The sequence below is a fragment of the Perca fluviatilis genome, chromosome 5 (assembly GCF_010015445.1).
Source record: "Perca fluviatilis chromosome 5, GENO_Pfluv_1.0, whole genome shotgun sequence".
In the NCBI taxonomy this organism is placed as follows: domain Eukaryota; kingdom Metazoa; phylum Chordata; class Actinopteri; order Perciformes; family Percidae; genus Perca; species Perca fluviatilis.
Window position 1 is genome coordinate 11,952,442 of NC_053116.1, and position 24,452 is coordinate 11,976,893.

At 39.9% G+C, this 24,452-nt stretch overlaps 3 protein-coding genes across 5 annotated transcripts; 1 reads left to right on the top strand and 2 right to left on the bottom strand.

The window, feature by feature from the left end:
* Positions 1–733: 733 nt before the first annotated feature.
* On the bottom strand, positions 734–4,950 carry LOC120559253 (ubiquitin-conjugating enzyme E2 variant 1-like). 3 transcript variants are annotated; one of them, XM_039800849.1, is made up of 4 exons: positions 4,832–4,950; positions 3,658–3,806; positions 2,846–2,971; positions 734–1,954 (listed from the first exon to the last, which is right to left on the bottom strand). In XM_039800849.1, exons 1-4 carry the CDS (start codon positions 4,902–4,904, stop codon positions 1,808–1,810), a joined length of 495 nt encoding a protein of 164 aa, XP_039656783.1. In that variant the 5' UTR covers positions 4,905–4,950; the 3' UTR covers positions 734–1,807. The 3 variants fall into 3 exon arrangements, with proteins under 3 accessions (XP_039656783.1, XP_039656782.1, XP_039656784.1); XM_039800848.1 differs by having other exon boundaries at positions 4,826–4,950; XM_039800850.1 differs by lacking the exon at positions 4,832–4,950 and adding an exon at positions 4,037–4,073.
* Positions 4,951–7,312: 2,362 nt separating this feature from the next.
* On the bottom strand, positions 7,313–11,588 carry peds1 (plasmanylethanolamine desaturase 1). Its single transcript, XM_039800847.1, has 6 exons — positions 11,397–11,588; positions 10,514–10,633; positions 10,263–10,354; positions 10,030–10,174; positions 9,685–9,897; positions 7,313–9,571 (listed from the first exon to the last, which is right to left on the bottom strand). The coding sequence occupies exons 1-6, from the start codon at positions 11,530–11,532 to the stop codon at positions 9,450–9,452; spliced, it is 828 nt and encodes a 275-aa protein (XP_039656781.1). The 5' UTR covers positions 11,533–11,588; the 3' UTR covers positions 7,313–9,449.
* Positions 11,589–17,097: 5,509 nt separating this feature from the next.
* Positions 17,098–18,918, top strand: cebpb (CCAAT enhancer binding protein beta). Its single transcript, XM_039800846.1, has one exon. The coding sequence runs from the start codon at positions 17,315–17,317 to the stop codon at positions 18,227–18,229; it is 915 nt and encodes a 304-aa protein (XP_039656780.1). The 5' UTR covers positions 17,098–17,314; the 3' UTR covers positions 18,230–18,918.
* Positions 18,919–24,452: the final 5,534 nt, after the last annotated feature.

Below are 24,452 nucleotides of genomic sequence, written 5' to 3' on the forward strand. Positions count from 1 at the left end.
CCCCCCCCTAACTGTGGCAAAAATGTTCATACATTTTTAACCCCACCTTTATCCCCAAAGAGGGGACATTAATAATGTGTAATGATAAATAAAATGTAGGTTAACACTGAATTAGTGTTCTTATGTTTACTGTGATATGTGTATGGTTAGTCTTTTTGTAGACCTATACCTATGGAGGGTTGGTGGTAAGTAACAAAAATGATATTGCAGTTAGTTTCTGTCACCGGCTTTATCTATGTAGAAAGACACTAAGTACAAGTAAGTAACTCAACTGGCCTTTGCTGTCAGGAATGATCAGGGAGATATTCACCCTGTCTGCTAACAGCCAGGGATTGTGTGACACTTGAATATTTAAATGTTATGCTACCTTATAATTCTACTCCACTAAATTTCAGCGTGAAATATTGTAGTTTTTACTACTCCACTACATTTGTTTGACATTAGTTACACCCCTAAAATGGCATGTGGTCCAAGCCTGGCTCCTCCATTTGAAATGGTCTAGAACCACCACTGAAGTTAGCTTTATATCTACTTTATAGACATTAGAGTGATATCAACCTTCTCATTTAACTCTAGAGAAGAAAGTGAGTGGTCTCGGAGTGCTTCTGCTGAATCTGAGGGTCACAGAGAAGAAGTTATGTAAATGAACGCTGCATGTAAGATAAGTTCTATAGAAGTGCTCTATATAAACTTTCATGACTAACACGTAGTGATCTACAACGACACAAATGCATGAAAAGCATGAATTAAGTTTTATGAAAGAAGTGGCGAAAGTTAAACAAATTTTCACATGGAGTAGCAAATACAGTTTCACAAGTCAGATGAACTCCTCTGACGTTACACAGGACCAAAAGAGGTAGCTGATTTCACTTCTATATTGTCAAGCACGGTTTAAAACTGGGACTTCTGCAGACCTACAGTAGACTTGTATACTATGCTACTATGCATATTATAATCAGATATAGTGGTATAGATACACAATGTTCACTTTGGACAATTCTTACATAGAAGAAAAAAAAAAAGCCATGTGTGACAAAAGGTGATCACTTCCAGGCACCTTGCTGAGCTGCAGTCATGCATTTACAACAGGACTGCGTGAGAACATTTATTCTGTGCAATCACACACGGAGGAAAATATTTCATTAGACATCTGGCCACATGACAATACATACTTCACATTATTTGCCAAGTTGAATGCATTTGGGTTTTCTTTATTTGTACACCTTGAAGATTATCTAATAACTAACAGTATGTTTAGTGAACTATGTGCGTTAATGTTAAGTGGCCGTTTTTTAATGTTACAAAAAGGCAACACACAGAGGAGGTACACTCAATAAGATTATTTATGTTATTGTACAATCTGCATTTTTTTTTTTTTAAACAAATAATAAAAAAAAAAAGATTAGTAACAGTACAGTATTCGAATGATCGTATCTGGTGTGGACTGAGGACTTGTCACATTGAGTCCACCCAGAGCTCCAGTGATGGGAGAGGGAGGGGAGGGCCTGGAATGACTCATGAACGCTAATAAGTGTGTGTATAAAGATATATGTGTATGTAGATTTGCATTTGTCCGTTATTGTGATTGTGTGTGTGTGTGTGTGTGTGTGTACGTATGTTTGCATGTATCTGTAATAAGTAATAATTGTAAAAGTACTCTGCTCTGTGTGTGCTCACAGCAAGGTGTTGGCAAGAGGTTGAAGAGGATGGCGGAGAGGATGGGGATAAAGGGATGAAAAGCAAAACAGAAGAGTTGGGAATTGGGGGAGGGAAGGGAGAAAAATATGGAGGCAAAAGTAGCAGGGGCTCAGTTGCTGTAGATCTGGCCCTCGGGTGGCTGAGGAAGCTTCATGTTCTCCTTGCAGGTCATGAGCCTTCGCAGCTCCAGCAGCACCATCCGGATACTGTAGGAGTTCTGCCACTTGGCCAGTGCAGTCACTGCATGCATGTCAACCTGGAGGACAGAGAACAAGTAAGGATGAGTGTGTGGATGGATTCAAAAATCACAAACTTATCTAGAATGTGCCGTATGTTAAATTTTACCTTCCTGAATGTAGATAAAAGATATTTTATGATATCATGCGAAATGTGATCACAGGTGACTTTCTTTATGTTTAGGCAAGTTTTCACATTAGCTTTTTTGTTTTTTTGTTTAAGTCCAATCCTGAGTTCGACTGTCATCGATCTGTGGTATGTTTAAGTAAGCTTATTATGACAGAAGCTAGGAAAATGGAGAACAATAAATGGTCGGGCGTTGCCATATTTGAACAACTAAAAGGGAGTGAAAAAACAAGCACACATTCTAGATCAGAATCAAAAATAATAGATAAACCGTTTGAGTGAAATCAATCTAAAGCCATTCTGTATAGTTTCTTGGTCCAGATATGTTTTTAGGTAACCAATAATTAGATTTGGACTAAACTGCTTTGTGAAAGCACCCTAAAATGTCTAAATGATTATGTAGAAGCACTACATCTCTTCTTGTGCCAGAAATAATGCAATGGTTGCATTAGCTGGCAGATCAAGCATGCACTTAAGCATGCACTTAGAACAGGAACATGCTTATCTGCACTGACCCATCTACAGAGCAGGCACGACACCTTTACCTTTTTTTTTTATACATTCCACTAACGTGATAACATGCTGCATGCACATAATCTTTTGATATTAGAAAATATACATGAGTCCAATTATGTTCTTTCTCCAAATGCATCCATCAGTGTAGCAGGAATGGGCTCAACAGCATTTCCCATAAAAAAAAAAAAAAGAAATACCGCTGACGGCTGGGGCTTCCTAAATTAGGTAATCAAGCTAGAATAGGAACTGGGTTAGAAGATTTACATACCACACCGTTGGAGGTGTGCACGCCATTCAAGTTTATCTTTGTCACAAATCTGACAAACGGTGGTGACTCTGGGTATTCTGGCCCACATTCAACCTTCAGATTGTACATCCTGTTTTCATAGCTCGTCTGCAGACAGAGAGGTAGGGAGAGATGAGTCAACACAAGCACACAATGTTCAATGTATTCAACAATACCATCAATGTGAAATCCATGGGAGAAAACACCCCAAATTCTGGTTATGACGGTTAAAAATGTCCATATTTATACCCATTTCCATAGCAACTATAAATGTGTTGGCCGAGCCAGCTGTAGTCTGACATACGTTAACGTCCACAGTCCTCTGATAAAAGGTCCTTGAGGTATGTTTCTAAGTTCTAGGTGTCTTCTAGTTCTACGCATTACGGATGCATATTGAGCTGCACTTGCACTAACCTAGCCTCCAAAGGCAGTCAACCAAAACTATAGAAAACTCTAAACATGTTCAAGTAATTTCCTCAGCAAACATATAAGTCATTCTTATATTTAGCATCTAAAAAAAAAAATCAATGCTAAACTGTTAATTTTCAAAAAGGAATTAAAATCATTCAGCTATGTACACTGAATACTGTGTTTTCTGTGCTACCTGTTGCATTTGTATGATATTATATGTAAGATTTTATCTTTACCAAGGTGTTTCATTGTGTCTCAAATTCACTTTCACAACTAATGCCGCATCATTCGTCGATTTTGGAGCACTAACATGACCGTCTGTTAACCTCTTCAATGCTTATTGCACAGTCCTCATTTAAGTGTTAAGAAGTGTCACCCCTCACCCTTGGAGGGCCAAGAATCACCCCTCTCCACCGTGTTAAGGTCATGTCTTCATCGTCCTCCAGACCCCAGCTCACTGTTCCATCTCCCACACCTTTCTGGCCTTCCTCCAGCTCTTCCAGGAGCCGGAAATTGCGAGGGACTTTAACGCCTGTTTGTGGACAAAACACACCAAAGTAAGACTGTTATGCTCACACATGCACACTTCCAACACGACAAGTGGATTTATGTACCGTCTGGCGACCATTGTAAATCTGCCAAATCTGCCCAATGACTTGCGGTTATAAAAAAAAAAAAAAGGTATGGGCTGGTGAGCTGGACTCATTCAGACACAAACAAGGAAACACGGAAAATAAGGTGTGCCTTAGTTGATTTCATCACCCCTTTGGTTGACGCTATTCATGTCCTCAAATTTAGCATCTGGCTTCGACGATGCTGCATCATTTGGCCTCTGCAGTGAGCTATGGTGGTGCTGCGCCGTTAACGGAGCCACGCTAACAAAGACAGATGGTGCAGCAGTTTTAGCTCAGATCACGTCGCGAGCCCTTCGTTGAAACTCAACCGGTTTTCTTGATTAGCTGGAAGTCTCAGAAAAACGTACCGTCATTGTTGACGCTAAAACAGTTACAGTTCAAACATGCACGAAGGCTGAATGTCGATGCACCAACATCTATTGATAACATGTAAGGTCAATGACACGGTTTGAGACACAAACGTTTTCAGAGTCAGTAACTAACATTATTATTATTTTTATATCGCAGATAGGTAGTAATACATTACCCGGGCGGTTCACTGGCATCGGCAGTAGAAACTATTAACATCGCCATGCTAAATTACGTTATAAAATGAAAGCCAACAATTTACACAATGTTATATACGCAGATGACGGATATTAAATGGCTATTAAACGACATGAAATTCCATTTCGGCCGCCATAGTGCATCTCGTAGCCCTTCTATATAAGTTAAGTTACGTTAGCTTAACGTTAGCTTATAGCATCGTTTCCTATTCATTCCCTTCAGAAGCTCCAGGCTTTACGTTAGATTGCGTTTTTTTCACACAGCAGGCGCGTCAGTAGATATTCAACCTCCTTACGAAACTTGATAGCTACAACATGACAATTAATTCAGACGATTATTCAGCTTCTAATAATGATATATTTCTTCGTACATTTACCTAATCCGGCGGCGACCGCCATCTTGTCGCTACACAGCAGGAGCGCGCACGTAGTTTTGCCATTGTGGACCATGGACAATGGTGCGTGCGCGTTGAAGAAACGCAGAGCGTCGCGTCCATTAGTGGCCAACTAACAGCAATAGAGTTTATGTGGTTAGAAGCTCAATTTAAATACATTGAATAGTGTATAAGGATTTAACTGTTCACTATTTTCAGAAAACATCTCAAAGTGTGTGAAGAAAAAAGGTAGACAAGCCAAGTTCAAGTGTTTTATTTGAAATACACAAACTATAACTACCTAGTTAGGCTATACGTTTGTTTATTTGAAATACACAAACTCTAACTAATTAGATAAATAAGTATAAACAAACCAAAACCAGGAAAATCAGTGGCTGGCTGGCTTAAATAGGCCTAAAGGAGAAGGTGTCAGCACATTACATAATAGCTTATAGGCCTTTTCTATAGCAGTCCTATTGACTTATAGTGGGAAAAGAGCATGTGTTACTACGAATAACATTTATGACGTATGTGTTAATCAGTTTTGTTACTGTGATGTCAACATGTCTTCCTTGAAAAAGACTACTTGTAAGCTAAAACAAGAGATTATGCAGGCAGAGCAAGAAGAAAGTAACAATCAAAAGAACATGTAGCATAATTATAAGATAAAACTTTTTTTATTCGGAGGGAAATTGCTGTGCAGGAGTTGCAATACAGAGTGAAAACAGTATTAAAGTGCAAATATAAGAGTCTGATACAACAATAAAAGGTGCAAATCCTAAATATACACAATGCCAAAATCAGGTTAACAGTATGGATTATAAAATATAAACAGGTTATTGGAAGGGATCAGTCTAGGTGGGGTTGTATATAGATATGTAAGTACAGTAGGCTATTAAATCTGAAGCATAGGTCTGAGAGTGCATGGTTAATACAGAATATTCATAATTATGCCATGATTTTGCAATTATGTCCCATAGGTCAGTTGTTTGAAGTTGAGTTTTAATGATAAAAAAAAGACGATGTAATGCACGGGACAGTAATCCAGAGAGTATAGCTACATTTTTAATCTAAAAACAAGAAAGAATCGCAGTAGTGAAGTGATAGTCTAGCCACCGGAACTACTACAGAGAGATGTCACTATAGAGTATGTGCTATTAGAGGTATTGCAAATGTAAGGTGATTAAAAAGTAAAAAACAGTGCAAGAATCAGAGAACAAGCAGTAATTAGCAACCATTTATTTATAAATACAGTTTAATATATACATTGCAAGTCTCCCAAATGGAAGACAACAAAAAGGCATCAAGGCATTATTCTGATATCTAAAACTCCATCACCACCAGCATACACAACCAACTACACCATCCATATGGGCCTCGACTCAGAACAAGTAAGAGACAAGTGAAGGGCAATTCAGTCAGTCAATAAATTGCTTTCCCATGTCGCTGTCGAGATTTAAAGTAAATCAATCAGGGAGAGGATAAGGCAATTCAATAAAAAGTCTAAAACGATCATTACAAAAGTGATTTCAACACAGCATGTTGAAAGTTACCACCGAATGCCCACCCCACATACCAACAAGTTAATTTGCTTTTACAAATTTCCAGTGGAAAAATATTTAGTTAACCACACATTGTCACAAAATACCCTTCAAATCCACTATCTGTCTCTAAAACAGCAAAAAAACTATCACAGATTAATCACAAATTCTACCTCAATAACATGAGGCCAGGTTAACTGTACTGACATATGGCTACAATAGAACCTGTAATGCATTTAAAATCATTCGGCCAACAGAATCTAATGAAAACAACTGACTTATAAACTTTTATCTATTAGATAAGGGCCTCAACTTCACTAATGGAGAGGGGGTTTTCTTTTATTCACAAATTCATAATAACCTATTGAAATCACTCTAACCACAATCCTGAGATCATCTGGAGAATACATGAAGAATAAGTTAATGCATGTTAGATCTATAGTCACAACCAGACTCCTAACTATAACAAATAGCGATTATAGCAAGTCTGTCTCCAAGTTATTGGATTGTCTAGTTTTGTCAATCTCCAAACTAATTATGGCATTATAGTAATTTAAATCCATTCTTCTTTTTTTTTTTTTTTTTTTTTTTTTTTTTTAATCATCCAACAGGGCCAACAACGCAGAAACTCCCATTCATAAAATAAGTTGTTTAAAGTTAGCAGTGTCCAAACTATATTTTGCCTAAAACTGATCAAAATGAACTTCAGGAGTAGAACTTCTACACAGGCCTTAAACTTTGACGCAGTGACACATAGTGGCATCTATTTACCATCATGTATTACACTACCTATCGCATACGAGACGGCTTCTCACAATACTCTACAAGCACTACACAATCTGCAGTGTACTTCTGCTGCTGACCTATGGCGAATAATTGTATATAATCAAGTATGAAGGATTCAAAAGCTGAAATATTACATCATATAAAGCATAATTTTGGCTTCAAAAAGGAACTTTTACTTTAATAAAAATATATACTATCAATACATTGTCTAGTACAACATCAGAAGCTCACTAATTCAACCTTTAACCTGATCAACCCAGCTGAACAGCAAGATTAGCTCCTTCAATTTACACCTGAAAATCTAGGATTTATTAGAGAACATTTTCAAAGTTCAAATCTGGGAATATTTGGTCAAAATTTGGGGTCATCTTTTGAAAGCAGCACAATTACTTTCATGCTGTATGCATGCATGCATTCTTACGTCTGTGTAAGTCACAGCTTAATTAGTAGAAGTAATTTAGTCATGCGGTTTAAGTAGCCAATTGTTTTAAGCTCCGGTTTTCCAACTTAAAATAGCAAATATGTGTCAAACTAGTAGAAAAAGAAAGGCATTTTAACCTAATCAGAGGAGTTAAGACGTATGGTTAAGGGCCTCTTATTACACTGCATAGTTATTGGCTGTACAATACATTTACAAATTACATTAAAAAAACTTTCAACCAATCAATCAATTACATAATCTCATCTGGAGCCTTCCTTCCTGGACTGTTGGCACATAACTTCAGAGTATCTGTATCTAATTAACTGAGACACAAATCCCAGAAAGACAGAATTAACGTTGCAGCGACACAAAGAAGTGCAGCAAATGACACAAATTAACAAAAAAAAGAAGACAAAAGTACTGCATCTGTAGTCCGTACGTAAGGCAGCTTGACCAAAATCCATTTGCCTCTTTCCTGCCAAACTGTCTGTTCATCAGGAGTCAAATAAAAACTTAAAAGGTGAGCGCCTGGTTAGCTCACCTGGTAGAGCGGGCGCCCATGTATAGAGGTTTACTTCTCAACACGGGTTCACGTACGACCTGCGGCCCTTTGCCACATGTCATTCCCCTTCTCTCCCCCCCCCCTTTCAAGTCTAAGCTGTCCTATACAAATAAAAAGGTCTAAAAAAAAACAAACTAAAAAGGCTTTTGACAGAAGACATGATCATCTGAAAAGACTAGTTAGTCGGGCCGGAGTGACTCAGCGAAACAACAGCATGATACATGTGTATTTGCCCAGATTTTCTAATGGCCAAGCATCAACGCTGACTACAGTTACACACGTCAATGTCACTTTTTTAGATCAAATTACTCATCTTCTGTGTATCCACTATCATCAAATATATAAATGCAAACTGTTTCAATGGTCAGATAACATGACAAATTCCAATCAAAATGCAAGCTTAGAATCCAACAGCAATATGAGCAATTTGGCTTGTTTTTGGTTTGTCTAAACTAAACCCGTCTCTGAGCGGTCAGATCTGTCATTTAGCATTCTGGAGGGATGATAGTAGCATTGACTCTTCCACTGCAACTGTAGTCATTGTCTCAGATTGATAAATTCATGACTAAACTATTAAATATTGTCATCACCCATCTTTAAAAAAAAAAAAACAGTAGCTGAACCCAAATGTGCAAGAAATCAACAAATGTTACAGTAACAGAACATTTTGTTCTTTAGCTATCAACATTGATAAAGCATCCAAAAATACCATATCACCCCAGCTCCACTACTTACCACGGCCTAAATCTAATGCCATTACTTGCAGATCAAGAAGACCCTTGATGAGGTGGAAATACAAAGACTTATCCAGAAAAGCAGTGCTAAATATAACGTGGTTCATCCACTCTGAAAATGAACAGTTTTGTCTCCGGAGTGGAAAGGGAGTGTTCACTCTTTCAAGTGTTCTTTGCTGGGCTTGTTTGAATTTTCTGACGTGAGGGAAATCTTTTAATCTTCTTGGAAAGCGAATTTCAAATTATCTGTATCTGACCATAACATATCTGATCATACCTTCTCTCTATTTGGAAATCAACTCAAAAAAAGTTATTATTTGTGTTAGACATACGAAGAGTTTAGGATATATTGCAATTGTGAAACGATGATCTCCACGAGGGAGTAATGAAAAGTTCCATCAACAGAGCCCTCCTCTTGAAAAACAGACACAATGTGCAAGACTTAAAGCTATGGCATCAGAAAGTGTTTGTTAGTTTTGCTTTCTATGGATTACAGTCTGTGTGAGGCAAAAAAAGGGGATGAGAAGCCCGGACGGAGCCCGCATCTTCTGAGGTAGGGTGCAGGTAGCCTGCGGCGTTACTTCACTTTTTGAGCCCATTTCAGGTCGTCCGCCCTGGGCTTCTCTCCCGTCACACCCTGGATAAGATCCTCCAGGTTCTTCCAGAAACCCATCTTCTCCAGAGGGTAGTTCAGCCAACCTGGAGAGACAAAGCTCAATGAAAAATCTCTCATCCCATGAACTGAGATTCCATCTTTAAAACACTATGTACAGGCTTGATTTTCATCTCTAATCCCTATAAGAAAGACAAACCTGTGGTGATGCAGAAGTAGGTCTCATGAGGGGAGACGTGATGGATGCGGTGGTGCTTGCGGGGAAGGATCATGTGGAAGTCCTGCAGGAACACCACCCAACGAGGCAGGCCGAAATACGTGTGCGACCACTTGTGAATCTGGTTAGTTAGGGTCACAAAGACGCCTAGTGCGAACAAGTAGCAGAACCAGGGGTAGATACGGTAAATCTCCTCTGCAAAAAAGGAGACAGAAACGTATTTGTTTGGTGCGTTTCTTTTCCCTGTACATGGTCATTTTTGAAGCAACCGTTTGGAAAATCAGACAGAAGGAAATGTCACACTCGGTTTGTTGATACAAAACTCACGGGGGGTGAGGGTGAGGAAGCTGAAGGCCATGTTTGCTAGAGGGACTACGGTAAGCATGCAGTTGTCACCATTGGTCTCAATGAAGTCGTGACGGGTAATGGCTGTGGGATCGATGTGGTGCTCTCTAAATGGTCGTATAAAAGCCTGAAAAACAAGAAAAGGCAAACTGGATGCAGGAACAGGTTCCTTTCAAAAACCGATTATTTAAGAGTACAAACAATGGATACCTTACCTTCCCAAAGATGGGCAGATCCACTGATCCCCATGTATCAGCCCCCCAGTGAACAAGTCCTGACGCAAAGTCTGCGGTAAGTATTCCTGCCACTGAGGAGGAGAAAAGCACAGAAGAAGGATGAGAAAAACATTCAAATACAGAGAGAACAGCCAACACTTTGTTTAGATTGCAGCTCTAAAGAAACAGAATGCACCAACCAGTGACAATACAACAACAGAACACTATAGAATGTTTCAGTCAGTACTTACCAACACTCAACAGGATGTACCACAGATGTCCCAGGTGGAAATTGGCAAGAAGGTGAATGAAATTGAAGGCCATGAGAGAGAAGCAGAGGATGACACTCACCCATTCCTGACATCTTTTGCCTTAAAGAAAAACACGAGCAGACATATCAGTATGATTCAACACAAAGACTTGAGCGGCAGTTCTTATAAAGCACAATGTTCACATTATGTCAACAACCCATAGCATCTGAAAATGATAGGACACTGTATAATCAAAACTAGAGCTTACACAGTCCTACTGGCTAACAAACCCTACTGGCAGGCAGAAGTCTGAACACCATAGCTAGCCAAAGCTGTCAGATCCTCAACTGATGCAAGGAGGTCAAAAGACATTAAGTATTTGAACAATGGGCGTGAAGGCCTCTAACTTATGGTGCTCAAGTTTAAATGGTATGAATGATGGAAGGACTAGCACAGTGGACTGGCCAAGATCTCAGAACTATCTCAACCATTAGTTTTTGGTTTTGCGTTGCCCTCTGAGTTACAGCATGTGGACTGCCCGACAAACAACACTGTTATGAAAGGTCACAACATCGCCATAGACAAATGGGGCGTCTGAGCCTAAAGCTAAAGCGATGGATTCTTGTAACCTCTGCCATTGCTAGAAATGTCAGAGAACAACAGCGACTCAAACACAAATTCAAGCTCACATGATTCATGTTGTGTAACAACAACGGTCTTAATGTGTCATTTAACTGTAGCAGTTAAGTGGTTTATGGTAGTTGTTTTCTGTTTGTGTTTTGGTAACTACGCTATACTGTAAAGACTGTCGTTGTGTCACACCACTCGTGGACACTTGAACCGAGTTAACAAGCAGACAGAGCTGCTAAGGGGATCGACTCACCTGGTGAGTATAAATTTGCCAGTTCTCGGGCACCGGCGTGTTGTGGACCCCATCTGGCCGAACCCAGGCCCGGTCCCTGCGGCTCCTGGCTCTGTGTTTCTTCTCCACACCCGCTCTCGTTAACCGTTCTCGCCATTTCGCTACTGTGGGCCCAGCCCCTTCAATCTCTCTAATTTCAGTCAGGAACCAACAGAATCATCAAGTTCTCAGCCCACAGACAGCGTAACGTTTTCAACCAATCAAGTGCAAGTCGTTGAGCGCAGCTGCCAATCACGGGACGGCAAATGTTCCCCTGGATAGCCGAGTGACCAATGGGGGTTTGAGAGCGGAGAGACCGATTTCCTGACCTCACCCAAGGAAACTAGAAAGAAGGAAGAGTCATTACGAATCACATACGTCAATAGTGCCAAGCCTGTAGCATTCTACACAATTTGATGGTAATAGAGCAGCTTTGTTATCAACTTACGAGCCTTTCAACCGTTAATTATGACGTATGTTAGCCAGCTTTATCCACTATGTTTCCCATTATTGTCAGGAGGCGCCGCTAATCACCGAATTGTAGGGTCAGACATATCTCTGTTGAGATGTCCTACATTAATTTGGGAGATATTCCTTGTTTTTGGTGAACCAAAGTCTGGCACCAATGCAAACTTCTTATGACGTATGACTCTTCCTTCTTTATCAGTTTCATAACCCCACCAGGCTACCCGCTCTGCTCTCCCTCTCGTGGATGTAACGTTACCATAGAGTCTGGTACTGTAAACAGTAGATGGAGCTCTCTCTCTCTCTCTCTCTCTCTCTCTCTCTCTCTCTCTCTCTCTCTCTAGTTATGCTCTGTATGATATGAAACATCCGGAGCAGGAGTTTCAGCGACATCTGCCATCCATCACATACTGTGATGCTACAGCTTCAGCTATGGAAAGGTTTGACAGCAAATCACTCGGTGAGGCGTAACGGCTCAGCAATAACGTTACTCAGTCTACTTAAAGCGAATTGATGTAACTTTGAAAGCATATTTAAAGTTAAATTCATAAGCATTAAAACGCTCAATTCAATACAGTTGGGGGGTTCGCTGCTACAGCCTCACTTGGTATGACCAGTTCTTAATAGTGTTATTAGCTAGCGTTAATGCTAATTGGCTAACCCCCATAATTGCCACTTGTTGCTACTGTTCAGCAATTGTTAAAGGGGTGATAGAATGCAAAACTGATTTTACCTTGTCATAGTTGAATAATGACAGTTTAGTGGGTAACTAGGACATACATAGAACCTCTAAATCCCATTGACACCTCTTTTCTCTGCAAATCTCACTATTTGAAACTGCCTCTGAAAACGGGCGAATCTCAACGAGCCCAATAGTTGACGTCAACTATTGCGGCTCCTCCTCATTTGGCTCTAGTCTCTCTCTTTGTCATGCCCCAACATTTGCATAGGCTACACAACTGACCTGAGATCAGTTAGTCTTCTGAATCTAGGTTGTGCAGATCTCAGAAATTGTATACATTGTTCAAATGCTATTTTACCATTAAATTCACTTCTGAGACTTTTTTATGCGAGAAATCAACTATGTAGAGGTCAAATACGGGCCGTTTTACGAAAATGTATGTCTAATTGCAAATTTTGTCAGACTGTGTGTCGGAGTTCAGATGCCGGTGCTGCCTGTGTAGCTGCCTCGCCGCCTGGCCTGCCTTCCTTCACAGACCCCGGCCTGCTGTGAGGTAGATGGAGCTCAGTCACGGCTGGCAACCCACAGCACTCCATACCCGCGCAAAGTCACCGTTTTGGGCTAATGGACTACGAAACGCCGCTGCTCTGACACAGCTCCAGGGCCTCCAACTCCCCTCTTCCTGCTAGCTAAATGCCCGGTGTATGTGAGTGAGAGCGCGGTCAGCGAGCTTGTTACGCCAGCACTCTCTTACCACAGGTTCCAGTTACTCTTTTAATGTGTGTAATTATAATGTGTTGAGTTATTTAAACAAACGATTGGGGAAATAAACGCCGCTTGTCCGTGAGTCTCATTGATAGTGCCTGCGGCTGGATGGAGCTCTATCAATGAGAGCTAGCTAGCCTCCTCTTAGAATTCCTCTGGAATTCACAAATATTCATTAACTTGAAATCTGACACCGTTGTTAGGTTTATAAGACATATAGTTAGATGTGTAAGTGTCGTGACGAAATTCAAACCGTAAATATACTCGAATTAAGGTGAAAAGGAAGCTAACTATCCGTGGTTTGTAGCTACACATAGCTAGGATTGAAGGGACAGTCGCAGCTAACGAAACACTTTGTCTTCACAAATATTCATTAACTTGAAATCGGACACCGTTGTTAGCTTTATAAGACCTTTAGTTAGATTTTGTATAAGTGGCGTGACGTGTGTAACATGTGGTAAGAGATTGCTGGTGTAACAAGCTCGCTGACGGCGCTCTCACTCTCACACAACGGGCCATTTAGCTAGCAGGAAGAGGGGAGTTGAAGGCCCTGGAGCTCTGTCAGAGCAGCGGTGTTGGTAGTCCCTGCTGTGGGCTGCAGCCGTGACGGAGCTCCAAGTACCTCATAGCAGGCCGGGGTCTGTGAAGGAAGGCAGGTAGGGTGGCGAGGCAGCACCGGCGGGCGGCGAGGCAGCACCGGCGGCTGAACTCCGACACACAATCTTACCAAATTTGCAATTAGCTATCAATTTTCATAAAACGTCTCAGAAGTGAATTTAATAATGAAATAGCCCGACAAACAATGTATAACTTTGCAGTGTCTGAAATATGAGGCCTGCTGTCGAGTCTCCCATGTGTTTCTATGTAGTTTGCTCAAACCAATCAGCGTGTAGCTCATTCTGAATATTCATGAGCATACCATATTTGGAAGAAAAGCTCTTGTTCCAAATAGAGCCATATTCACATGGTAGTTAAGGGCCTAATAAAATAGCATTCGGGCAATTTTCAGCCCAACCAATGTTACATACCCCATTAGGAGACCTTAAGGAACAGTGTAAAATACCCTATATAATCATTCTATCACAACTTTAAATATCATCGCTTTAAGTTAAATTAGCAATACATTTACATAGCTTACAGTACTCCATTACAAGTAGGCTAAATGTTCTACAGTTATAATTGTACTTGTAGTTTGTATTAATGGTTAATTTCAAATGAATTACGTCAACGTTAGCTGAATTATTATTACCATTGTCAGAGACGTGTTGTTGAGTTAAACGTGTAACAACTAGGCTAACAAAATGTGTGACCTTACAGACAGTGTATAAATGTATACATCTATCTAAAGTATGTATAGTGTTTGCAGTGATGGAATGCGTTTCTACAGTAGGCCTAAGTGCATTTATCTTTAAAAACAAAAATAAAAAAACAGGTATTTGTGCGTTACTTGAGTATTTCCATGTTATGCTAATTTGTAGATAGATAGATTGATAAATTGAAAAAGTGTGAGGGAATGCAACACTATATTAAAAAAACCTGGTGGTGTTTTACCAGCACATGAGTCCCGGTTACTTTCTGGGTCTCTGGACATATAATGAAGCGGCCATGTGTAATCTGCTGTGTCATTGTAGTTGAAACTTGGAGGCGACAGGGCACATACACAACCGATTGAGAGGGGTTGTCCGTATAGGGCCCAACAGCAAAATAAGTGAACTCAAGTACTGTAACATTTTGAAGCTCTTACTTTACTTGAGTCTTTTCAATTAATGCTACCTTATACGTTCTACTCCACTACATTTCAGAGGGAAATATACAGTACACATGTATTTGACAGCTGGAGTTATTGGTTACTTTGCAGATTCATATTTTGCATAAAAAAACATTTGATTATACAATCAAATGTATTGTTAAAAGCCAGAGAAGTGAATAACAGACAGCTTTCAGTATGGACCAGTGGTATAAAGTAACTGAGTACGTATACGCAAGTACTGTATACGCACAATTTTGAGGTACTTGTACTTTATCTGTATCTCCATTTTATGCTTCTTTATACTTCTACTCCAACAGCAATTTTTTTGCAACCAGGACCTCCTAACAGGTTAATCCGGCAATGGAGTCAAAATGTCAGGTAACAGCAGAGTATACAAAACAAAAATAAAAAATACAGAAATAAAGTCACAAACTTTAATGAGTCCCATAATAACCTGGAACACTGGTGCATGCATAATGCTGGGGGTCCACTATATTTTCCGTAGCCGAATGTCGCTTATCTACATTATTGTAGCTCACCACAAGATGGCAGTACGACCCCACATTAAATCGACATTACGCAGCTCTGATTAAACATGGTAGTGTATATAAGTAGAGCTGAGAGTCAAGTTATGAGGAGCGTGTGGGCACTGAGACTCATACTAAGCATGTGCATTATGATACCAAGACCTGTTTTGGCACCGGAGCCAAATCACCGTGCCCGGTTCTTAATACTTGTTTGTGAGTTCTTTACTCTTAACCCTCCTGTTGTTCTCGGGTCAAATTGGATCCGTTTTCAAAGTTTCCGCATCAGAAATTTGGGTCTCTTTCAATCAAATTGCCCCAAAAATAACACGGATGGTTACATATAACGCTCATCGCAGGGAAATTTAGGATCAGTTCACTACTTTCATTGAATTTTGGGTGTTTTATTCAATTTTAATAGCATTTGAAAAAACTATGAAATCTCTCGCTTTCTAAACAGTATCCTGACTAAACTGTGACAGTCTGTGATTATCCACTAAATCGTAACTATTTGTCAAAATAGTTCATAATTTCAGATTTTTTGAACAAACAAATTAGGTAGGCTGTAATTTCATATAAATGAGGTTCATTGATTATGAATTCCAAAAAATCAGTGTAAAACTAGCCTAATAAGTTGATGTTAGTTGTGAATCCGGTGGTAGTGGGAAAAAAGCGCAAAACAAGGGAATCTTGAAGAAAAAAAAAGCGCTGGAAACATAAAAAAAAAGCTTCTAAAAAGGGTTAATTTTCTTTTTTTACCTGGGAGTACAACAAGTTGCATGGTCGAAGACAACACAAGGGCTAAAAGACAACACAAGGGTTAATGTTCTGAGAGGAAAATCATTATGTCTCATAGAAAATCGTCTTGGACCTTAATAACCCAGGCTGACTAAGTAGGCTACCTACACCAACCCTCACGACAACAGTCCGGTTTAAACTAGTATCTGTGTGTGTTGTGGGGAAACAGCTATGTTTTGGTCCAGGGATGGTTTCGTGAGAATCGTTATAGGCTGATTACGCATCAACTTAGAAGATGGTTGCCACTGAGTGTGATTTTTCCATTTTTTTTCGAGTTGATGAGATGTGACTGCAGAGGGCGTGAACGGACGTGTTGTCAACATAAGCTGGTTAAAAGTAGGCTATTCACCCCATTCGGAAAGAGGCTGGTGTTATTTTGTATTTTCACTTTTTATTTGTATATTGTCTTAAGTTTCGTTATGTTGTGAAAACCACTATAGTGGCTTTTGCCCTCGTTATTTTGCTGATGCGCCCAAAGTCTATAGGCTACCACAACAAACTGTCACAAATGGCTCACAAAAACAAAACAAAACAAAGGGATTAAGTGCGGTTTTTGATGTCCAAACACGAATAGTTGATTGCGGGTTAGGGTCCTCCAAAAGCAGCACAGGTTGTCCGGTTGGCTCCTCGCTGCGCGTCACACACCTGCCCAGTTAAAACCACGCCCCTCGCGTCTAGAGGAGCTATGATAAAACCCCCCGAGACAGGAAGACCTGTCAATTCCTCCCAATCCATGAGCACGGCCTCTGCAAAATAGTTGCACTAGCCTACATGTTGTCACAGACAGTGACACGGGGGTTTTAAGCTGCATTCCGACACAAGAGCCATTTCACAACTGAGGCAACTGAACCAAAACCTCCCTGGGCGTCTCATCTCAGCCCTCCATGCTCCTGTAATCCGGCGGGTGTTAAGATCCATGGAAGTAGCCGGCTTCTACGACGAGGGCGGATTTGCTATCCACAGTAGAGACAGCATTATCAGTCCCACCAGCAACGGCTCGTACTGGAAGCTCGGCGACTCGATGACGGAGCTGGGCATTGAAGAGCGGGAGAGAGCGATAGACTTCAGCGTTTACCTGGATTCAGCTTTGCACTGCCCGCAACTGGCGGCGCAGACGCACCACCACCACCACCACCAGCAGCAGCAGCAGGGGGACGTTTTCTCAGATTTCCTGGCGGAGAGCAAAATCAAGAGAGTTGCAGCTTTACATAACTACAAGAACTATTCGCTGTTGAACGAGCTGGAGACGAATCAGTGCGACAACTTGAGGGACCCCAGGGAGTCCTACGCGCTGGGTTACGCTGAGCTGCAGGAGACCCGTGTGGATAGTGTGCTCAGCCCTGAACTCATCGGGAGCCGCTACAGAGCTGCTGCTGCTGCTGCTGCCGCCGCCGCTGAAAGAGACGACAGTCCGGAAGACGTGAAGATGGAGAACGGGTCGTCTGGTTTTGACATGAGGTCTTACCTCCATTACCAGTCCACCAGCGGCAGTATTGGCAACATCTCCACCGCGTCCTCGACTTGCTCCAGCCCGCCCGGCACACCTGCCCCGTCAGGTAAAAGCAGGTCACCATCGCACAGTGGCAAAATGTCCAGCGGGAAATCAAAGAAACGCCTTGACAAGGACAGTGACGAGTACAGGGTGAGGCGGGAGAGGAACAACCTCGCCGTGAGGAAGAGCAGGGACAAAGCCAAAATGCGCAACTTGGAGACCCAACATAAAGTGCTGGAACTGGCTGCGGAGAACGATCGTTTACAAAAGCGTGTAGAGCAGCTGTCCAGAGAGCTGGCCACCCTGCGCAACCTGCTCTCTGCCACCGGACAATGTTAGGAACCTCCAGCAGAGACTCCACACAGACCTGCGGGCTGATTGTCTTGTTATTGATGGACTTTAGAGCCTGAGGTGATCCACTGAAAGTGTTGAAAACGGTACGCTTCACAGGTGAAGAATGCGACCACCAGTTTACAGGGACAATAATGGGACTGAAGCAGTGGGTGCATGGATTGCGCTATCATTCACCAATCTTCACAAGTCACCATAGCTTTATTCTCAGATGTAATTGTTGTGTATACAGTATTTTGGTGCATATTTTACATACATGCGAGTGGATTTCTACATTTTGTGTTTCTGGAGCAATGGTTGTCAAGGGAAGAGTTGCTGCAGTGAAATGATGCAACTCTTTGTAATAGTATTGCCAATGAATGAAATAAGTCTAATTATTTAATATCGAAAGGGGAAATGCTTTAATTGTACTTGATATTTTATTGAATTAAACAGATTTATACTTTCTCTAAACAATTTCATTTGTAATTTCTTTTCTCCTTTTCAAGCAAGTGCAGACAGTGGTGTTGTGCTTGCCTTATAATATTCACACATTCATGATAGTCAGACTGTGTACTAGGGTGTGTTTCACTACAACATATTGCAGATTCAAATAACTGGCTCAACAATAAGGCAAATTTGCAATCTTTTTTAGGTCAATATGCCGAAATTGAAAGAGAAATAAACATGCTAAAGGAGTTTCTTTTTGGACAGAGTGAATTTCGTATCAGTAAGGCTAAAGACAATGGAAAAATGCCTCAGATTACCATCATCACACTTCATTTTTAGGCTATATTTATTGTTTCCACAAAGCAGAAGATGGCATTCAGTGGTTAGGCCCGTGCCCTTGTACGGCGATAGAGACACATGTTACTGAATCTAGAATATAAATGAGGATTGATAAGTGAAATTGTGTTTTTCTACTGATATTAATTAATGCCAACGCCATTTGCATTCCTGTGTTAACTTGTCCACTAACCTAAAAGTCTCAGATCAGGAAATATATCCACACAATTTATACTGAAACGATACTGCTGAGAACAGCACAAAAAAAGACACGCAGCACATAAATGTTAGCTTTATCTTTAGCACACGGCTCTGTCAATAGTCTGTTGGGTCCACTGGCCCAGAGAGGGGTTCAAGGTTGCATGAAAATTAATCAGCAACTAACCTCCTCACATCACCTCAGGTCTCGCTTCAACAGCCAAAAGACCTGGCTGTGAGTCAGCGCAGGCGAGATACCAATAATCCTGAGCAAACCTAGTTTAACCCTCAAGTGGAAAACACTCAGAAAATGAAGAAGTTAAAAATGGGAGTGACAAAGTAGGTTACACCAGACATGATAGATAAGTTGACTATTTGTTTGCAGTGAATTTTACCAAGCCCTCAGACTGCATCTTACTGTGTGCACATTATGAAACGTATCGGCCTCAAACAAGCAAACCCCAGACAGAGAGGATAAAGAAAAAGGCAAGGTGGGATTTGTAGGTGATCCGTGTAAATTCAGGGTGGGGAATGTTTTTGCAACTCTCACTTCAAACAGCAGAGGACAGGGAAAACCTCCTTTGCTAGTTTTTTAAGAGGGGACATATTTACTTTATTGGCATTTAGACATCATTTTATATTCTCTAAATAAAGTAAAAAAAGTGGTTGCTGTGTTGTGCAGTGAGGGATGACATTTTGAACACAGTGGATGTTTCATCACACTCAATGATGGAACAGTTTAGCTTTTAAACTGTTGTGCAACATCCTCCCTTTCTAACACATCACTACTTGAAGAATGCTACACCCACATTTGAATAAGACAATGTAATCCTCCATGAACAGGACAATAGCTTCTTTTTTTAGGCCTACAAAACAAGTTAACATGGATCTTTTTTTTTTATTTTTTATTTTTTTAACAGATTTCAAGAAAAGTTGTAGATATTTTGAAAACATAATTAATAAAACCGCAGAAACAATGTATTGTTTCATATCACGCGTTAATGATTTAACATCCATGCACTCCATGTTGTGACTTTCTCAGCACGTTTCCTGCTCTTGCTGCGCTTGTTGTAGCTGTCAGGGTTGGCAAAGATCCATTTTAAACATTCTAGGCATTCTTTCTTCGATGACCCCTCATTTCCTATTGGATCCCCACTCAGTCTTTCCCTGCTCCTGGCTCACATGCTCACAGGAGAGAGGGAAATTCCCACACAGGATGACCTCTTTTCTTGAAAGTTTAGGCCAACCCTCTTTCCTCATTTTACCGTCAATGGGCAGTGTCTGTCCGTAACTCCTCGTTGCATCACAGCCCCTCCCCAGGCCAACTGGCCTCCTAAAAAAACTCCTCTGACACTGCAATAAAAACACACACACACACACCTGTCACTCTGTACCAGTTGTTGAGAAATAGAAGATTTTTCTTTTATCTATGAGTCATGTTAGTATGTCTTTTTGACGCTTATTAGTAGTTTATTGTTCCTCAAACCACTTTGAAACGTTGTATCAGATTGTGCTTGCCAAATTAAAGAAAGTTGAATGATGAAAACTTAACCTCCCATTAACCCTTTTAATTAATGAATTTGGCTTTGGTCAAGTTCTTGTTGCTTGTTTAGTTTGACAGTGCGTCAGCTGATACATAGTTAAGATCATCGGAAGTACTTTTCCAGGAAAATTGCCTGCCTTCTAGCTAGCAAGCTACACGCTGAACATGGCAGGTTTTGAAAGTTTTTGATCGTGCATCAAGACAGGCCTGCTTGGTTCTTTCGGGGAATGATTGGAAAGATTTACAAAGAATATGTTTACAGCATTTAACATCTCTAAGTGGGACGTTTTGGAACCGATGGGATTGCCGTGGACAAAGTACACACAGCGATACGCTGGTTGGAGAAAATTACGTTTAACCATGTATCCAGCTAATTTAAATAGCTCATGTTACTGTAGTGTGTGAACAGTAAACTTCATTTAATAGTGTATGTGCAAGTGTTCCACAAAAACAAGATCCTTCCCGAGACTATTTTGCAGAGCCACCGTCGCTGCGTCCGGAGCTTAGAGCCGCCCAAGAACATTGTGATTGGTTTAAAGAAATGCAAACAACCCAGAGCTTTTTTTTTTTTTTTTTCTCCTATCCCAGAATGTATGTGTGGTGTAGCCAGGAGTAAAGTCTGGCAATGCGAGACTAGCTGATACATAATGCATTTGTTGCTGATTTACATCACAAATACCACAACCTACAGATGAGTGTTGAAATTACACTGTGAACATTAGGGCTGGATATTATTGAACCTGTGTGTTGTCTTCCATTCGACCATGCACTTGTTGTCCTCCCGGGTCAAATCAACCCTTTTTGTGACGTTTTTTTGTCCCGTTTTTTACACTTTTGTCGACTTTTTTCAATGTTTTTGGTGCGTTTAATGCTTCTTTTCTTTTTTTTTATAATTATTTTTCATACTCCAATCAGAATACACCTCCTACCTACAGTATTCCTCTACTCCACTTTTACACACACACCACCCCACACACTTTGACACATAAAACCCACCCACCTGCGCACGCACACACACACACACACACACACACACACACACACACACACACACACACACACACACCACACACAAACGGTTTCCAGCTCTCAGTCAACATACCTAGTCCTTATTTCTCAGCCATTTAATTTACAAGGCTTCATATATGTCCTGCCACACCTTGTTGAATTGTTGCCTTTTGTTCCGGTCTTCAAACATTGATTTTTCTATACTTAAAAATATTTCATTAGTCCCTTTCATTGCTGTAGTGATGGGGCCTCTGTATCCTTCCAATATTGTAAAATTCATTTTTTTATATACCAAAGAGGAGAAAAGGATCATTCATCCAATGTGGTACTTTAGCTTGTCTGTGTTTTGAAATATACTGCTCAAGACGGTGAATTCAATTTTGATTTTACAAGTGTTGGTCATCCATTTTTGGATCTCTGACCAACCCTTACGAACCTTCTCACATTCCCAGAATGCGTGTATTATTGTCTCCTTGTGTATTCCACATTTTACACAAACAGGGGAGAAAGAGGCATCAAATTTATTTATTTTTGATTTAGTGTATATCCTTGTCATGAGCTTGTATTGTATAAGACGCAGATCCTCATTGGTGGTAATGGTGTTGGTTATATTTAGGCAATCTTTCCAGTTTATGTCAGAGTTATTTATTAGTTATTTAACGCTTCTTTTCACTACCATGTATAAACACCAACACCAACTTACTACTGCCAGTTTTACACTTTTTTTCTTCAATTCATGGCCAATAAACTTTATTTATAGGAAATTATTCCTAATCCTTGAGTTATAAAAGCAAACATTATGAATTATTTAGACTAATATTAAAGGAAGGATAATCACAGAAGGGTATATGTCAACGTTCAGTGAGGATACTGTTTCGAAACATTTCAATTTGTTTTTTCAAATGCAAAAAAATTTAATAAAACACCCAAAGTTCAATGAAAGTAGGGATCTGATCTTTTGTTGTACTTGCGAAGCGCGTGTATGGAATCATCCATGTTATTTTTGGGAAATTAAAATTAGGTAGTTAAAAAGCAACCCATATTTCTGATATAGACATTTTGAAAACGGGTTGAATTGAACACATGGGTTAAAAAAATCACGATACCAGTACCCTTAAAGTGATACCAGTACAAGTAGAATACTTTTAGACTACTTTTTTCCACTTCATTCATTACACATCATGTGAATGTCAGCATCTCAGCGCGCTGAACTGCCAACTCCGTCCAATACACCTCACCGTGCTCGACTTCACCAGACCACTGCTGCAGTAGTGGGCCAAACACACGTCACATTAAATCGAAGAAAGCTTGCGTTAAACATAAAAAAAAACATAGAAATAGTCATTCTTTTTTAGATCTGGGTACAAAAAAGATCAAATGCAGGTATCGTTTGACTGGAAAAGTGTTGATACTACTTGGTACTGGGTTATTTCCAGGGCCCAGTTTTTCAAAAAATTGAATCTGGTTAAAATTGATATGGATTTGGAAATCCCATGTTTCGCTATCCAGGATCACCTGATCCATCTTGATTTTATGCCAGTTTTTTAAAGGAACATTGGATTGGATCACTGTGATCCAAATACCAAATTTCAAGATTACCAAATCCTGTTTACCAGATCCTTAAATGTAAAAGTTAAAGTGTACCCTACTGGCTTAGCAAAGAACAACAGGTAGGCACAATACCGGTGGCCACTAATAGCCATTGTTTGTTTTAATTTTAAGAAACAGAAACACTGTAATAAACACAAACATTTTACATTCCTCATTTTGTTATAATGTTGTTTTTTTGTTTACCATATCTCATTAGATGTGACATGCTTCATATATGCTTCAAATATGAAGACATGTATATATCATCAGTAAACATTGATTTTATGATCATTCACTTAAACACTGATTTTATTTGGTTCGAAAAATCACAACTGAATCCACCCTTCTGATGGGATCAGGATAATCCTGTTTTTTTTGTATCTTTTTGTATGTCACTGTATTACTTTTGAAAAACTTGGCCCAGGTTATTTAATTGATCCCCAGTTCAAGTAAACATGGAGCAAAACAGATGGGGTTATTTAGAAACAGGTATGACACAAATTGATATATATGGTAAAGAGCTACAACAATAAGTCGGTACATTGATCAGTCGATCAACAGAAAATTAATTGGCAACTATTTTGATGCTATTATACTATTTGACTGCAGATGAAAAGTAGTTATTTTTACTAATTCTGGCATATTTACATGGTGAACAATGTTCATAAATATGCATGGTCCCTATCAAATAAACCAATAAAATAAAAAAATAAAAAATAAAACTGATTTTATTATCAAAAATGTATATATATAAGCAAAGATGTGAAATATTTGCTGTTTGGAGCTTCTTAAATATGAGGATTACATGCTTTTCTTTTTCACACATGATAGTAAACTGAATATCTTTGGATTTTGGACAAAACAAGACTTTTGACTTTTCATCACAATAATTACAAAAACACAAATCAGCATAAATAATAAACATAATAACACTGTAATTACTATGTTCTATCAATTTGGTTAAAATTTGAGTTTGACATAGTTTGCAATGCATCTAAAAGGGATAAGGGTGGCAATATTCAATGCTTTTATTACAGTCAACAAATCCCATCTGTCTCTCAGTGCATTTCTCAGTTCCTTGTCTGTTGAACTCAGCCCCAAGGTCAT

Bases quoted from the DNA above. Each gene is read 5' to 3' on its own strand.
- LOC120559253 (XM_039800848.1), bottom strand. From the start codon at position 4,904: ATGGTCCACAATGGCAAAACTACGTGCGCGCTCCTGCTGTGTAGCGAC. The intron at 3,807-4,825 runs GTACGAAGAAAT...GTCCACAAACAG, and splicing joins CGCCGCCGGATTAGGTAAAT to GCGTTAAAGTCCCTCGCAAT. The intron at 2,972-3,657 runs GTGAGGGGTGAC...CTCTGTCTGCAG, and splicing joins TGATTCTTGGCCCTCCAAGG to ACGAGCTATGAAAACAGGAT.
- peds1 (XM_039800847.1), bottom strand. From the start codon at position 11,532: ATGGCGAGAACGGTTAACGAGAGCGGGTGTGGAGAAGAAACACAGAGC. The intron at 10,355-10,513 runs GTAAGTACTGAC...TCTCCTCCTCAG, and splicing joins GTACATCCTGTTGAGTGTTG to TGGCAGGAATACTTACCGCA. The intron at 10,175-10,262 runs GTAAGGTATCCA...CTTGTTTTTCAG, and splicing joins ATCTGCCCATCTTTGGGAAG to GCTTTTATACGACCATTTAG.
- cebpb (XM_039800846.1), top strand. From the start codon at position 17,315: ATGGAAGTAGCCGGCTTCTACGACGAGGGCGGATTTGCTATCCACAGT.